Raw genomic sequence first — 16,839 nt, 5'->3', positions numbered from 1 at the left:
AAACATTCTTCTAGGTGGTATAGCACTGGTCTGTGCGTTGCTGTACAGAGGTAACCTGTAGTTGCTGTGATGCTGAAGACTGTGACAGTGATGTGTCAATCGTGGTAATGGGTGCCCATGGTGGACAGTGTTGGCTGGAGCTTCCCGTCTAAAACAAGCCTGGAAGCAGGAGTGGCATACACTTCTGAAATGGCTTGCCTCCGGAAACTCTATGTATGAACAGTGCTCAGGCTGTTCGTTCATAGGGTCGCTATGAGTCGTCTACGACTCAATGGCCCCAAACAACAACACAACAACATCATTGATATCACATGCAAGCAAGATTTAGCTGAAGATTATCCAAAAATGAACACAGAACTGCCTGAAGGGCAGGTTGGGCTTAGAAGAGGCCGTGGTACTAGAGATATTATAGCTAATGTCAGATGAATCTTGTCAGAGAGTACCAGAGGAATGTCTATCTGTGTTTCATTGACTATGCAAAGGCATTTGACTGTGTAGATCACAATAAACTGTGGCTGACTCTCCGAAGAATGTGCTTATGTGAAATCTTATACTTGGGCCGGGAGGTAGTCGTCAGAACAGAGCAAGGAAATACTGCATGACTCAAAATTAGGAAGGGTGTGCCCCAAGGATGTATCCTATCTCCATATCTTTTCAATCTATATGTGGAACAGATTATCTGGGAGGCTGGGCTCTGTTAGGAGAAATGTGGCGTTAGGATTGGAGGTAGACTCATCAACAGTCTATTGGAGGTAGACTCATCAACAGTCTGTTATGCAGATGACACAACCCTGCTTGCAGAAACTGAGGAAGATCTGAAGTGCTTGCTACAGAAGGTCAAGGACTGCAGCCTTCAATATGGATTGAGGCTCAACATCAGGGAAACAAAGATTCTCATCACTGGGCTGACTGGCAGCATCATGATGGATGGTGAAGAAACTGAGATGCAGCTTAATCAGTTGAATCAACAGTTTCAGTTTGCTTGGCTCTACAATCAACATAGTTGGTACCAGCAACCAGGAAATTAAAAGATGAATTGCATTGGGAAAGTCTGCTGTCAGAGAACTCTCCAAAATACTAAAGAGCAATGATGTCTGTTTGGAGATTAAGGTGAACCTGATGCAGGCCATGGTCTTTGAAATTACTTGCTATGCATCAGAAAGCTGGACAATGATTAGGGATGATAGGAGGAGAATGGATGCCTTTGAGCTGTGGTGCTCGAGATGAGTATTGAATATACCTTGGACAGCTCAGAGAACAAACAATTTTGTCCTGGTAAGGGGGAAGCCCAGCTGCTCCTTGGAGGAAAGGATTCTGAAGCTTCGTCTGACATACTTTGGGCATGTTGCAAGGCAGGAGAGGGACATCATGCTTGGGGGTGGGGTGGGGTGGAGGGACAGCACAGGAGAAGAAGGATGGAATGATTCAATGAGTGGAATAATGGGGGTAGGTGTGACAGAGACTGAGATTGGCACAGGATATAGCAGGGTTTAGGGCTGTTGTGCATAGGTTTGCTATGAGTCATCGGTGACTCAATGGCACATAACAATAACAACAACAACATACCATAATTATATAGAAAGAGGAATTTGATTTCTCTAGACCAAAAGAAAAGACAATAATTTGTTAAAAAAGGAGAAGGAAGGGGAGAGATTAGAGATGAAGAACTCTCTAAGGTTATTCTAATATTCTAACATAAAAGAAAAAGATCACTTTTGGGGGCTTAATTTTGCTAATCTGTAAAATGTCAAACTTCTACAGATTATGTTTAACATTCTAAAATTCTAAGTTGTTTGGGTTTTTTTTTCTTTTACATTTTATTTTATTATTTTTTGTGCATGTACCGTCAAATCAGAACTGACTGGTACAGGAGGAGATTGTCCCTCCTTTTCCAGCAGAGCATCTGGTAGATCCGAACCTCACACCTCTGGGGTTGCAGTGCAGCTTCTTGCCACTAGGCCACCAGAGCTCCCTAGATTCTGAATTTTTAAAGGAATTGTTATAAATTTTAAGACCTAGACGTTTTAGAGATTTCTTTTATATTAGCAAAGTTTCTCTCCAGAAACACTCTTTTGGAACTTTTTTTTTTTTGTCACAAGGGTAAGATCAGGTGATGCCTGACAAGTTTTCCACTTTATCATTCACATACTGATCTCACTTACTTCTAACATTCTTCCTCTTAATTTTTTCACCTTTATTCCTAACCTTCTTCTAACACCTGTCCGGCACATGATAGATATTCAGTATATCTTGTCAGGTTGAATGAATAAAACCCAAATTTCCAAAGAAAAGTGTTAAGATTTATATTCATTTATGACTCACTGGAGACGGCTCAGATTGCTCAAATTTTACTCTTCCATCTTCCCATCCCAGCCATTCCCCCTAGTCACTAAAACCTTGTGATTTGACCAGAAGGCTCACTGGCTCTGCGTACCTGGGCTGTGTCTCTGTTGGCATCAGGCAGCGCCATGATCATGAGGTGTAAGGCTTGAAACTGTACTTTGATATGAGGTTCTCCTAAAAAGAAAATAGAATTACACATTTTAATCCCTCTGATTATCTGATAATATTTTTTGCTAGCATCATCTGATACACAGGAGAGTTACCAGTGGGTTTCAGTGAGAAGACAGAATTTGTGCCGAGCAGTATACATACTCTAATTTTGGATGGAAACCTCAATTTATCAGTTCTCCTTTCATGTTCCAAACAATAGTGATCAACGAGATCTTCATGGTAACAGTGGACTTGTGCAACATTTCCCTCTGAACACTGTCACATATCAGGTCATACTTTTATATCAGAAGCTCAATTTAAGTTAGCTTACAGAAAAATGGGCGATCTCCTCCAGAAAGATTTACAGCCTCTGAAAACCTACCAGAGGGTCAGCCATAAGTCATTTACAACTGGACAGTGCACAATAGTAATATACAGCAAGGCAGAGAAATAAAAGCACGTGCATTCTAGAAATAGGCTCAAAACATGCTTCTGTGATTTATGAGGGTTGTTTAACCTCTTGCTTCCATTTTATCAGCTGTGAAATGGGTAGCCATGGTAACCTACATCACAGAGATGGTATGAGGATGTAATGAATCAATCCACATACTATTTAAATTCATAGATGCATATAATCATGGCCACATAAGAGCTTGCTATCGTTGCTTAGCCAGTGACATCTAATTCTAGAACTTACTAGGACATTTAGGGCAGGGCTCTAGGGGTATAGTCGATAGGGAGCTATGCTGATAACCCAAATGTGGCTCCTCCGGATATTCAAATCCATGAATCAGCAGCTCCACGGGAGAAAGATGGGCTGTCTCCTCGCAGGAAACTTCCATCAATGCCATTGAGTCAGATCCAAGTCATCATTTACTTTCCCGCGGTTTGAGGTTTTGGTTTTGTTTGCTTGTTTGTTTGTTTTTTCTGTAAATTGCACAGGATGAGGCAGCCCATACAGTCTGTGAGAGTCTTATTATGCCTCAGTTCTGAAGACAGGGATCAATGGTAAGGAGTACTTTATTCCTGATCGTTGACACAAGGGGGCACTAGAGGGCTGGCATTTGCGCACTTTCACAATACTGGCCTTTTCCCCAGGAATTTTAGGGATTTCAAATAAACTCTGGAAAATCCACAACCAGCTGTGTTGAAAATTTAGTCACTAGAGAATCTAGGTTTCCCTTTGTCTGTAAATTATCCTCAAAAATGATCTCTTGGTGAGGAGTTCTTGAAGGAAAATTTATATTGGGTGATTGAAAGACTTCTTGCGAAGACTGAAATTCTGCTTGCGTAGCTAGTTTACAGGAGGTTGTGTACACCAGTATAGTGACGAGATAACCATTGTATATAATCATGTAAAAAAGGGGGGGACAGTTGGAATGAGTATGCAAACATATATTTAATATTTCAACTCACAATTTTTAGATATTTACTTCAAATTTGTATATAGAAAATGATTCAGGTGCCGATATTACTGGAAATGGGGAAGGCATGTTGACACAAGTTAGTATGAATATAAAAACTATCAAGAGATTGTTGTTTTTTTTTCCGAATTAACAAAGTTTATTTCGAGTTCGAACCCGGGCTCCTGTGTGCTGACACAGCAGCATCCAGCTGAGAGCCCAAGAGATTGTTTTAAAACAAAGGATTTATGGACAAACAAGGTATTGTCTTAGTGCAGACACCACGGGCTTCAGAAGGTCGCTGATAATCTTCCACTATAATCAGAAATCATTTCTGAAATGTAAAAAAAAAAACCCCAACACAAAACAAACAAACCAATGCAAACATAGGATTAAAATGTCTTCATTTTTCTCCATCAACTTCAGAGAATTTATGAAGTCTCCTTTTTAGATTAATTGACACCTTTGAACTGTGGCGTTGAAGAAGAGCACTGAACATCCATGGATGGCCAAGAGAACAAACAGCTGTGTCTTGGAGAGGGTGCAGCCAGAGTGCTCTTAGGAGGCAGGAATGATGAGGCTTCGCCTGACAAACGTTGGGCATGTTGCCAGGAGGGGTTATTCCTTGGAGAGGGACATGATGCTGGGAAAGGTGGAGGGTTAGCAAAGGAGAGGAAACCCCAAACCAGATGAATTTACAAAGTGACTGCTGTAATGGGCTCCTGTGTGTCAGGAAGTGTGAGGATGGCACAGCACACAAGAGGGTTCAGATCTTTTGTTCATATGGTAGCTATGACTTGACAACAACAACAGCAACAACTTTTTAGATAAAAAGTTTAAATTGGTAGGTAAACCATTTTAATTTACTTAACTATTGCCTTCAAAATAGCGTAAAAAATCTGTCTTTACGCTATTTTGAAGGCAATAGTTTTGTAGTTAATTCATTGATTGCATCCTAGTTGAGATGTATCTTTTTTTCCTGAGATTATTATCCCAGAAAATCATTAGGCTGTTCCTGAGTGTAAAATCTGAATGAAGTAGTCGCCTTTTAATTTAATGGGCAAATTTTTTGTCAGATATGAAGAGAGAAATCATTTTCACTAATGAAAGAGCCTCAGCTTTTTGTCGACTTGAGTTCTTCTTGTAGAATGCCAAGCAAAACAAAGGAAAACACAAGCAAAGCCCCCAGTGGTCTTTACTTATCTGCTAAGTTGTTTGGCACATAAAACCTACTATCTTTGAGTTGGTGCCACCTCATAATGCTCCTGCAGGCTGGAGTAGGACTGTCCCCCAGGGTTCCCAAGGTCAAAAGTCTTTACAGCAGCAGACCACTTTATTTTTCTCTGACTAGTTACCTGGCTCAAACCAGTTTACCTTTTGGTTAGTAGCACAATGCTTAACATCTTGCACTACTGGTATTCCTTGCTTAGTGATTAAACTATAGATGAAGGTCACTGGTATTGCGTTAGTGCCTTGATGTTGACTCTGAATCTTAATGACTCCATGTACAACAAATAAAACCTGGTCTGACTCTGTGCTATCCTTGCAATCTCTGCCGAGCCATCCTTGCAGTTACTGTGTCAACCCATCTTGTTGAGAGTCTCCCCCCCCCACCCAATTCTCTACTTAACCAGGCATAATGTTTTTTTCTAGGGATCAGGTGCTTTAACCACAGATTGATTCACTCTTTTAGCAGAAGCTCTGATGGTAAGAAGTTGCATTGCAATCCTAAAGGAATGCGATTTGAATCCACCAATTGATCCAAGGGAGAAGGATGGGCAATCTCTTCAAGTGTGATTACTACCTCTGAAAAGCTGCTGGAGGGTCAGATATGGATTAACTCCAACTTGATGGCAAACAACAACTGGTGGCATAGGTGGTCTTTAAGGAGTTGAACTGCTAACCCAAAGTCTGCACCTCTCTGGCAGTTTGAATCCAAGGGAGAAAGATGAGCAATCTCTCCTCCTGTGTGGATTTCAGGCTCAAAAACCCAGTGGAGAAAGTCAGCTATGACTTGGTTCCATCTTAGGGGCAAGAGAGAAAGAAGAATGTATATTCAATATTTCTCATCAATACCACACTTGAAAGATATCAATTATTCTTCAGTTTTCCCTTCTTCATTATCCAACTGTCACGTGCATGTAAGGCAACTAAAAGTACCGTTCCTTGGATACACTTTTTATTACTTGAATGAGATACCAGGCAGCAGATCTGCCCAATGCAACGTGCTTTATTTCTTGACTGCTGCTTTCATGAACATAGAGATTCAAGTCAAAGGAAATGGTTCAACCTATGCTTCACTTATCATTATGATGGTTATTGGTCCAGGGTGAGGATTTTTGTTTTCTGGATATTGAGATGTAAGGCATACTGAAGGTTGTAGTCTTTGATCTTCAGTAAGTGCCTCAACTTTACTTTCTTCAAACAAGGTTGTTGATGAGTCTTCCATTAATCCTGATGCCACAATCTTCATATAATACAGCTTTTTAGATTAATTGCTCAGTATAAATATTGAATAGATGTGAAGAAAGGATACAACCCTAACACACACCTTTTATGATTTTAAACTATGCACTGTTCTCTTGTTCTGTTCAAATGGCTGCTTCTTGCATTGTGTACAAGTTCTTCATGAGCACATATGAAGGGGAACCTAATAGTCTTCAGGCTTCCAGAATATCAAATATAGAAATCTTCTATGATTAATAACTTAAAATATATAGGAGGATCTTTAGCTAAACTCATCAGCTGCTGTAGTCAATTTAATCCTACATAGGGTTTGTTTTTTTTTTTAAAAACCTTATTTTATACTGGTTTATTTACAAAGTTAGTATATGTTGTTTTTTACACTGGATCTTTTCCTTTCTTGCACCACCACCACTCTCCACACATCAAATTGTGCAACTCTATGATTAACCTCTCCCACTAGAAACTATATAGAAGAAAATTGACAATAGCCACCGGTGAATTTAGATAAGGATCTTAGGTAACAGAGAGAAACATGATGAGAAACAACTCAGAAAAGGAGGATGAGATGTCTGCACAACTGTAAGAGTATAAGCAATACCACTGAATTGTATATGTAGAAATTGCTGAATTGGTTCTATGTTCTGCTTTGTATATTCTCAAAAACAAATTTTTATGAATATTTTTGTTATTCATATACATTTTGTTTCATTCCTGCTTCATGGCTGAAGGAGCCCTCTGGACCAACGATAATGTATGGACAAAAGAAAAACTTGTTTAAGGTAAACGAAAGTAGGCATTTGGTCACTAGGAACTAGGGAATGGAACAGGGAATGTGTCTCTTGTTTTCAGCTTTTACACTTGACATTAGAAAATTGTTTTGCAAGTGGCAAGTAAAACTCCAAAGAAAAAACTTCATCATTTTGGACTGAACATTTACGTTACAGCACTCAGAACAGTCATAGTCTCTGGGCTATTCCAGATGAAGACAGCAGCCAAAGGTGGCCTTTAATCGTAAAATAAATTCTGGTATAAAAACCCAGGCAAATATCTGGTTGACCCAAGAACCATACATGGGATAACCCAGCTGAGGCTAAAATCAGTGAACTGAGATGGAGCTACTACTCAGTCAAGTACATTCTCTAATTAAAAATAAACCAGTGAGCTCTGGTGGCCTACTGCAAGAAGCTATGTTGCAGTCCCAAAGGCATATGGTTCGAATCCACCAGATGCTCTGCTGAAGAAGGAGGGACAATATTCTCCTGTGCCAGCTGGATCTGATTCGATGGTATATACACACAAAAACCCAACCCCCCCCCCCACATACACCCACCCTCAGAAATTGCTGTTGTTGTTGTTATGTGCCGTTGAGTCGCTTGCGACTCATAGCAACCCTATGTACAACAGCCCTAAACCCTGCTCTATCCTGTGCCAATCTCACTGCCTCTGACACATCCATCCTGATTACTCCAGTAACTGAATCAATCCACTTCATAGAGGGTCTTCCCCTCCTGCACTGTCCCTCCACTCTGCCCAGCATGATGTCCCTCTCCAAAGACCTGTCTCTCCTTACAACATGTCCAAAGTATGTCAGGCGAAGCCCCAGAATCCTTGCCTCCAAGGAGCAGCCTGGCTTAACCCTCTCTAGGATGAATCTATTTGTTTTCTTGGCAGTCCATGGTACATTCAGTACTCTTCTCCAGCACCACAGCTCAAAGGCGTCAACTCTCCTTCTATCCTCCCTAGTCATTGTCCAACTCTCTGATGCATAACAAGTGATTGCAAAAACCATGGCCTGTATCAGGCGCACCCTAGTCTCCAGAGAGACACCGTTGCTCTTGAGTACTTTAGAGAGGTCCCTAACCGCAGACTTTCCCATCGCAATACGTTTTTTTATTTCCTGGCTACTGGTGCCAAGAGTGTTGACCGTGGAGCTGAGCAAACTGAAACTGTGAACAATCTCAATCTCTTCACCATCCATCCTGATGCTACCGATTGGTCCAGTAGTGAGAATTTTTGTCTTCTGGACATTGAGCCTCAGTCCATATTGAAGGCTGCAGTCCTTGACCCTCTGCAGTAAGTGCATGAGGTCCTCCTCAGTTTTAACCTCATAAAAACATAACCCTTCAAGCAGTCTTTGAAAAAAATGTAAAAAATCCGTAGTATTCAAATGTCAGAACATAGGAGTTACACAAAGAATAGCATGAAAATGGAACCCACTCTCAGTGGAAAAGACATTAAGAAGTGATTGAGATGGCCTCAATGTTGGAACTAGAAAATAAGGATTTTAAAGCAGTTAGCTGTGCTCAGTAATGCAAATGAAGATACAGTTGTAATGAATGAAAAGATAGGACATCCAAGCAGATTAGTAGGAAATATTAAAAAAGCACCCACTAGGAATTCTAAAACTGAAAACAGCAGCATCTGAAATAAAATAAATGATGGGGAAAAAAACCAAACCAACAAATGATGGGAACTAGATCTTCTCTCTCCCTCTAAATTTCTCTTAGAAAAGCACAGATCATACAAAGACAAGACATACCAGTCACAGACAGCATATGAACTGAAGCTTAGAAAAGCTTGTCTGTCATACTTTCTTCTTTAAGACACAAAAGATCCTTTTATAATTTAGATAACACGTTTATAGATTTGAAACATACTAATTTTCAGCATCGATTATAGTCATACAATTTAGGATCCGACTACCATTTTTTTTCACCATGGTTTTAAATGATTTTATAGTTCTGGTGGCATAGTCCTTAGGGAATGGTGCTGCCAACCCAGAGACCATGCCTCTCCTGTGATTTAAGCTCCACAGGAGAAAAATGGGCAGTCCCAGTCTATGTAATTGACAGCCTCAGAGACCCTGTGGAGGATCAGCTACAAGTCAGTTCTGACTTGAGAGCTATGAGTGAGTGATCAACCTGCAGAAAGCTGTGATGCGGATATTATCAATTAAGTTCTGTGCCTTAAATGTGGCTGACATTTTCAAACTAAGAGGTTTTCCTCTTAAAGCCTAGAGTTAGGCTCTCAATTTTTGCATAATAACGTCTATGTAGAACTCAGCAGTGGCTAACCTGTTTGGAAAAGATCACACGGACGTAAAGTTGGCCCTTTCTGTCCACTCAATACTTACATGCATATTTATGCTGCGCCTTCTCAAGAACTCAGGCCCACGCTCCCACTACCTAGTCACCCTTACTTTTCTAAATTTTCTCTTGCTACCCACTACAGCACTCATCTATAATCCTAAAACCATACCAGAGTCTTCACTGTCAAACACAGCACACATTTTCCAGTTTCTTTGTTTTACCAAATCCCTCTCTGTGCCATTGTGATTGCCAGGAGCATTCGGTGGTTGTGTACTTTCCAAAGACAAACTCTCTCCTATGACACATTGACTTGTAGCTACATCATCAAACTGAAGACCTCAGAGACAGAAGGCTCATATTTTAGAGGCACTAACTCACAATGGGCAATAGAGAGGAAGACCTCATCCATCGAGATGGACTGACATGAAGATTGTAGAAATGTGCTATCAGAGACAGTGAGGACAGCACAGGATAGGGCAGGATTCAGATCTGTCGGTTAGAAGGTTGCTATGAGTCATGCTTGACAGCATCTAACAACAACAATACAACGTTCTATAGGGAGTTGCACCACTAACCCAAAGGCTGCACCTTTCTGATGATTCTAATCCCCAAGCACGTCTGCAGGGGGAAATGAGCAATCTCCTCTCATGTAATTTACGGCCTCTGAAAACTCACTGAGTGTCAGCTATGAGTAGGTTCCAGTTTAATGGCAATGAGAGTAAGTTATTATTATACAGTAGGCAGTAGTTTATATGTCTTCTTTAATAGTCCTGACAACAACCCTGACAAATAACGATTATTTTCAAGTGTAGCAATTGAAACTCAGTTGATTGCAGAGTTAATAGATGGTTGAGCAGGAAATCCAATCTCAAGAGCCTGGTGTTTCTGCAAACTCCTGCTTCCTTAAAATGATTATGAAGCTCTAAATCAGAATGACTAGACTTAGATACATAAACACGAGAGGTGACCTTTTAACAACAAATTCAATAATTCACCAAGGACTGCCAGGAAATAGCAAATTATACCATTATGAGCACACACTCGACTATACATCTATATTCTGCTTTTTGTCACTTTATTACATCAGTCCATTCACTCTTCACTTCTACCTACTTTCCATTAGAGCGATGAAGGCAGGTATGTATTCCACAGGGAAAAGAGATGTGGGTAGTTCTCTGAAAAATGCCTTCAACATCACTGCAGCTTCTCTATGGCACATTTTGTCCCACTTAAATTTATCAGCATTAAACTTGGCATCCAGTTCTTCGCGGTATTGCTGCAAACCAAAGAAAATGGTTAGCATGCAGTGAATTTTTACCACCTGGCCCTTTCCTACTTCTGAAAACTATCAATACATAAACTATTTTTTAAAGCAGATTGAACTCTTGAAAAGCCAATTTCTAGTAAGTCTATTTATTTTCAACATTATTAAGAGATGACATAATTATTTCTAAGCAAATTTTTGGGGAAAAAGTTCTAAAACACTTTTGGAATGTTAATTTGAGACTATGATTAATGATTCTCGCAACTATAAAAGTTCTCTACTCAGATTATAGAAAGGAACCTTTTCTGTGATTTTGGCAAGATGCCCCTATTCCCACACAGTAGATGAAAATGTCTACAAAGCCTTAACTTCCCTTTGTGCTTTATCTCTTCCACCATCCTCACTTCTGTTTCTAAACAGATCATGAAAGCGTGCTTCTTGGCTTGTTCACATTCAGAATGAGGGCTATCTAGAGGGGAACTCTGACCTTGCTGCGACTTGCATGGGATGTTATCTTCCTGGAGCAGTCACTGCCAAGGTTAATGCCAAGGCCTACATGTGCACACTTTCTACATGTCTGTGCGCTTGCTCAGACCCTCCTCTGGTTTGGAAGATTGAATACCTGGGAGTAGGAGGAGCCTTTCAACTTCTCTGAGTTGTACTTACATTACAAATGCTATATTATTAATTCATCAGATTATCAATACCATCTATTCTCCATGTTTCTCTTTTCAAAATCAAAGTCACACTGTCAGAGAATTATAGCCAGCTCCCCAACTGACAATGCCTTCCCCAAAAAAGGGTATTTATTTGGAAAAATAACCCCGAAAATAGTTTCTGTGAGGCCTTTACTTTATTCTCATGAGAAGCCTAATTCATCCAGCCATATCCATGAATGGTTGTAGGAAACCATTACATATGTAGAACATGTATGTGAATAATAATAATAATGTCACTTTGGAATCTGGTAGCCTAGCCTATAGGGAATTGTACTGCTAACCTCAAGGTGGTGCCTTCTCTGGAAGTTTGAATCAACCAGAAGCTCCAAGAAAGAAAGATGGATAATTTCCTTCTCTGTGACTTACAGTCTCCTTAAACCCCACTTTAGGGTCAGCAAGGATTGAATTGTGACTCAATGGCAATAGGTTACAAGGTTATGATTTTAATGTCACTTCATCTTGACTGGATGGCAAGTGAAAAGCAAGCTGACAGAAAGAATCTCCTCTGTTTCTACTTGAACAGAACTGATGGTAATGAACATGAGAGCAGCTACTGAATTTCTGTCCAAATCAATGAGAACCCTAGTTAAGGGTCTAAAGCCACATGCTTACATTTATTTCCTCTAAGCAAAAATGAGCCTGCTTAAACCTCTGAGGCAATGTTACAACAACGTAGATGACCAGCTTTCCGAATAAAAAATCAGCTCTGGAATGTACACCAAGCAGGTAATGCAATTCCATGGTTATAAAACATTTATCCCAGACTTAGAATAATTATGAAATGAGTCAAAGAAGAAAGCTTTACATGTCAAACCATCTATTGTCATTCTACATTCAGAATGAGAGCTATCTAGAGGGGAACTCTGACCTTGCTGTGATTGCACAGGATGTTATCTTCCTGGAGCAGTCACTGTCAAAGTTAATGCCAAGGCTTACCTGTGCACACCTTTCACATGTCTGTGCACTTGCCCAGACTCCCCTCTGGTTTTCTGATATATATTTCTTAAGGTTTGGCTCAAGTTTCTGTCATTAAAGAAAACACTAGGAACCAGAAGGTACCCAATCGGTTCCAAACGTTCCGAGGCCTCAAACCCAGGAGTTGGCTTTGGGGCTGTGCGTGTGCAACTTGGCTAAAACTCTTCGCACCCTCTTAGTGTGGTCTCCCTGCTTTCTTACTACGCCTGTAGAGTAGAAGCCCAGACCTGATTTTTCACATGGAATGTTGAGGGTGATAGGGTTATTACTTCTTACTGGGCACAATTTGAGTATAATTATGACAATGTTTAAAAAAATCTGTCTTTAAAAAAAAATCTGTCTTTATCTACACATGTTACTAGAAAAAAAACAGTTTAGTAGATGAAACAACTAAAAGAAGTAGTACAAAATTTGGACTAAGGAGGGAAATAAAGACTCATTTGTTATATCAGGTTACAATTCCTCCTAATTGTAACGTCTTCCTGCTCCTGTTCACTGCCCCAGATTTCATTCCCATTTGCCTTCCTGGAGCTCAAACAATGGACACATCTGGGTTACATTTTTCTGATAAACATGTGCTGGAATAGCTAGGTTTAAGCTGCATAACTGATGGAGACATTCAGGAACGCATTTCTCAAAGATTAGCCAGTGAAAAATAACTTCTGCTGTGATGTTAAACTTTTATTGCACACAAAAATATCCATGCAATGTTTTCTACTTTCTCTTTTTATTATATAGAGGGAATGTTTCTGTTATACTTAAAAGGGGGTTCTGGTTGTGTTACCAATCCAAGGGCACACAGTTCACCTTCACCAGCTGCTCTGCAGGACAAGGATGGCAGTCTCCTCCAGTGGAGTTTACTGCCTCTGAAAACTCACCGAATGGTCAGCTATGGGTCAGTTCCAACTAGATACCATATAACAACAATCACACTTTATACACACTTGCATGCATACACACCTGCACACACTTGTCTCAGTAAAAATATGTGAAGAAACAGTTTCTCAGAGTTAAGAGAGATGGTTAGTGGGAAGGAATCTGATTCTGTTTAGAAAATTTTTATGACCTCATCTTGCTTCTATGACTCCACAGATACCACAAAAGATTTAACTGAAGCCAGTGAGAGCTTTCTCTTTAGGCTGAGGACACATTCATTCAGAAGTATGTGTAGAATAGAACCTTAAAAAATTGAGACACTTAAAAGTAGATTTTTAAAAAAAATTATAAACTTGCAGGAGCCATTAGGAATTTTCTTATATCAGCATTCAGCAACCTCCATTTCCAGGAAAACCCACCTCCTTAGCTTTCCCCACCACTGCAGCCACAGGGAACACTCTCCTGCAGCCCTCCTCCCCTCTTCAAGAAAAAGCATGCCATTCAGCTGAGAAAGTACAGGGAATTCACCTTCCCGACTATCAGCACCTTTGGGATCTGCCTCAGCACTTGAACTGAAGCCATCTCTGCACAGGCAATGCCAGCCAAAGGCAAGGGGGAGGAATGCATGTGTGGTGGATACATGTACATGCTTGTTTTGTATGTGTGTGCATGCATATGAGTGGGGTGTGTGCCTGTGTGTGTAGTGTGAGCTGAGTGTGTTCATGTGGTTCATGTGTGTGCTTGTGTGGTATATGTATGTGTATGTGTGTAATGTGCATGCATGTGTGTATGTGGCCTATGTATGTCTGTGGCCTGGCCCTCGGTGAAGGTTCCTGGATAGGAGCTGTCAGCCATGTACCATGCTCGAAGGTGTTCCCCGCACAGCTGGGCTTCCTTCACCTTTTCTCTCTCACAGGTTTTATGCCTAGATAACCAGCACTTTTCTATCCACCCTCAGCATCTGCTTTTCAGAGGACACAATTGACACAGCTCATTTCATCTCAGTTTCTGCTTAGAAAAACATCTTGTCAAGCCTTGAGAATTCTGATACAAAATTTTTCCAAATATGTATCAAAATGAGTTGACAGAAAAAAGTTCTTCCATTTCCACACATTATCTTTTAGTAGTTGTAAACTAAATGGGAATTAATTTTTCCCTCACTCTGAGCCTTCTTCTTAGGAATTCTTAATTTTAGTTTTTCTGGCTTGAATAGCCACAGTGACCAAAGTGGAATATTTCAATGGAAACTGATGAGAAAAGCTCATTTTTTTTGGCTAATGATGCTTTCCTTTGTTGTACTTTTATATTGCCTACTAACTTTGCAGTGAGTTTGAGTTGGCTGGGTTGTGGGTATTTTTTCTTTGTTTAAGGAACAAAAAAGCAAAGAAAAAAAAATTCCCATTGCACAGGGTGTGTTATGTGTGTAAACTAACATTACCTTAAAAGGAATTGGGTTTTAGAATCGCTGAGTAAGTATTTCAGTGGTTATGACCATAACTACAAATTGCTTTAAGAATTTTCATGAAAAGAAGAGCAAGAAAATGCTTCTAAATTTAAAGTTACTAATAATGGAAGTAAGAGCTCATACAATGCTGGCTAAGTTACTGACACAACAAGTTACTGCTTAGAAAACTAATAGTGAGGGGGCAATTGAACTTTTCAAACCAAGGACAAGCAATTTTGATGTGTTATTTTTATATCAAATAAAGAACACAGCTTACTAGAGACCTGATGTTTGTATACCTGTGCTGAGTGACATCTATGACCTATGAACAACAGGAGAAGAGAAACCACTCAGTACCTTGACTTTGGCAGTACATCCTGAGAGTCGGAAAATTCCTTCAGACTCCAGTCCCGATTCCTCAACTTTCTCAAAAAACTAGAAAGAAATGACAGAAATAAGTTAGCACTTTTACCTGAAAGAATAATGTCCACAGTTGCAAAGCTGCAAAGTGTGCGTCAGATCTTTGAATGCCTTGTTCAGTCTCCACAATCTCTTGTTAGAGGAATATAACCTTCCACTTTGCAATGAGGAAATTAAGGCTGCAGATGTGATAGAATCTTCTAGGCTCAACCTAGTAAATAAAGGCAATGGTTCTCTCCAGCTAGCCCGCTTGACTTCTTTAAGACCTGATTATGTTGCTGCCTTGTGAAGACTGACCAAAACTAAGAGATTCTAGATTAATGATCGTTAATTGCATATATCCCACCTAAGAATCTACAGGAATCCTAGGTATCTGAGGCCTCAAACTCACAGCCCGGAAGTCGAGTCCCATGCATATGGACACCACCACACTTCCGCAAGGCTGCACATCTTAACAAGAGGAGACAGACCATCTTTCTCCCTCTGAATGGCTGGGAGATCAGAACTGTCAGAAACTCACAGACTTATGGTTAGCAGGACTGCACACCACAGAACAACCTGCATCACCAGAGACCTCGATGGAGTTAAACATTTTAGAAGTCATTATCTCCCATGAAGTCTCATGGTGATGGTGGTAAAACAATAGTAATAAGCATTAATACGAACTGTGCTCTTAATGTGAGTCAGATACTGTTCATTATATGTATTCACACATTTCACGCTCATATTCACTCACTGACATCAAAGTGGAGCTGACTCATAGCAGACTTGTCAGCAGGTTTTCAGAGGTTGTCCGTTTCTCTGGAGGAGATTCTGCTGGCTGTTTCCAAGAGGCTACCTCCAGGTTATTAGCATAATCTCCTGTGGCCTATGCACCAGAATTACCTATTAATTCTATGAGGTAGGTACTATTATTAACCAACCCATCCTAGAAATAAGGAGACTGAGGCACAAGGAAGATAAGCAACTTCCCCAAGTTTAACTTCCAGCAAGAAGGGGACCCAGAGTACCTGTTACTTTTCTTTCAAGAAATGATGCTTGATGCAACTATATATACTATATATGGAGAAAAGTATATATTCAATAGGAAGCAGAGTTATGTAAAGATTATCACACAGGAGTGGGAGATTAGTAACTCAAGTTGTCTTTATTAGAAATACACATTAGTGTTGATGACTTAAATTTAATTTTGATTTAATGACTTATCAAGCATCTTCTCTTTGCTAACTTCTGGGCTGGGTTTTTATACCTACATCTATACCACTTCCTAAACAACATGCCTCCGGAAACTCTATGAACGTTGATAAATGTCAATAGTTGTAGAAGGGCTTTAGGCCTTTTGTTCATAGGGTTGCTATGAGCTGTGCTTGACTTGAAGACAATCAACAACAACAACAACATACTTATAATAACATTTATACCTACTAAAATAACAAGCTGGTCTCATAGTGGTAAGGAGTTTTACTGCCAATCCAAAAGCACACAGTTTATATCGACCAGCTGCTCTATAGGAGAAATAAAGACAATCTCCTCCAGTGCTAATTATTGCCTCTGAAAACCTGCTGGAAGTTCAGCTACAGGTCGGTTCCAACTTGACAGTGTTGTTGTTGTTGTTGTTATGTGCCGTCGAGTCGCCTGCGATTCATAGTGACCCTATGTACAACAGCCCTAAACTCCGCTCTGTCCTGTG

The 16,839-nt window shown here is 40.1% G+C and overlaps 1 protein-coding gene across 1 annotated transcript in view; it reads right to left on the bottom strand.

The window, feature by feature from the left end:
- Nucleotides 1-16,839, bottom strand: part of ARHGAP28 (Rho GTPase activating protein 28) — a 326,300-nt gene that overhangs the window by 33,969 nt on the left and 275,492 nt on the right. Inside the window, 3 exon segments of the mRNA XM_006891409.1 lie at nt 2,435-2,517; nt 10,565-10,727; nt 15,087-15,164. Coding sequence (XP_006891471.1) covers nt 2,435-2,517; nt 10,565-10,727; nt 15,087-15,164 — 324 coding nt within the window.

Source organism: Elephantulus edwardii, unplaced genomic scaffold (genome assembly GCF_000299155.1).
Source record: "Elephantulus edwardii isolate Elephantulus edwardi_28Jun2011 unplaced genomic scaffold, EleEdw1.0 scaffold00097, whole genome shotgun sequence".
NCBI classification, from domain to species: domain Eukaryota; kingdom Metazoa; phylum Chordata; class Mammalia; order Macroscelidea; family Macroscelididae; genus Elephantulus; species Elephantulus edwardii.
This window is presented reverse-complemented; position numbering and strand designations above follow the sequence as displayed.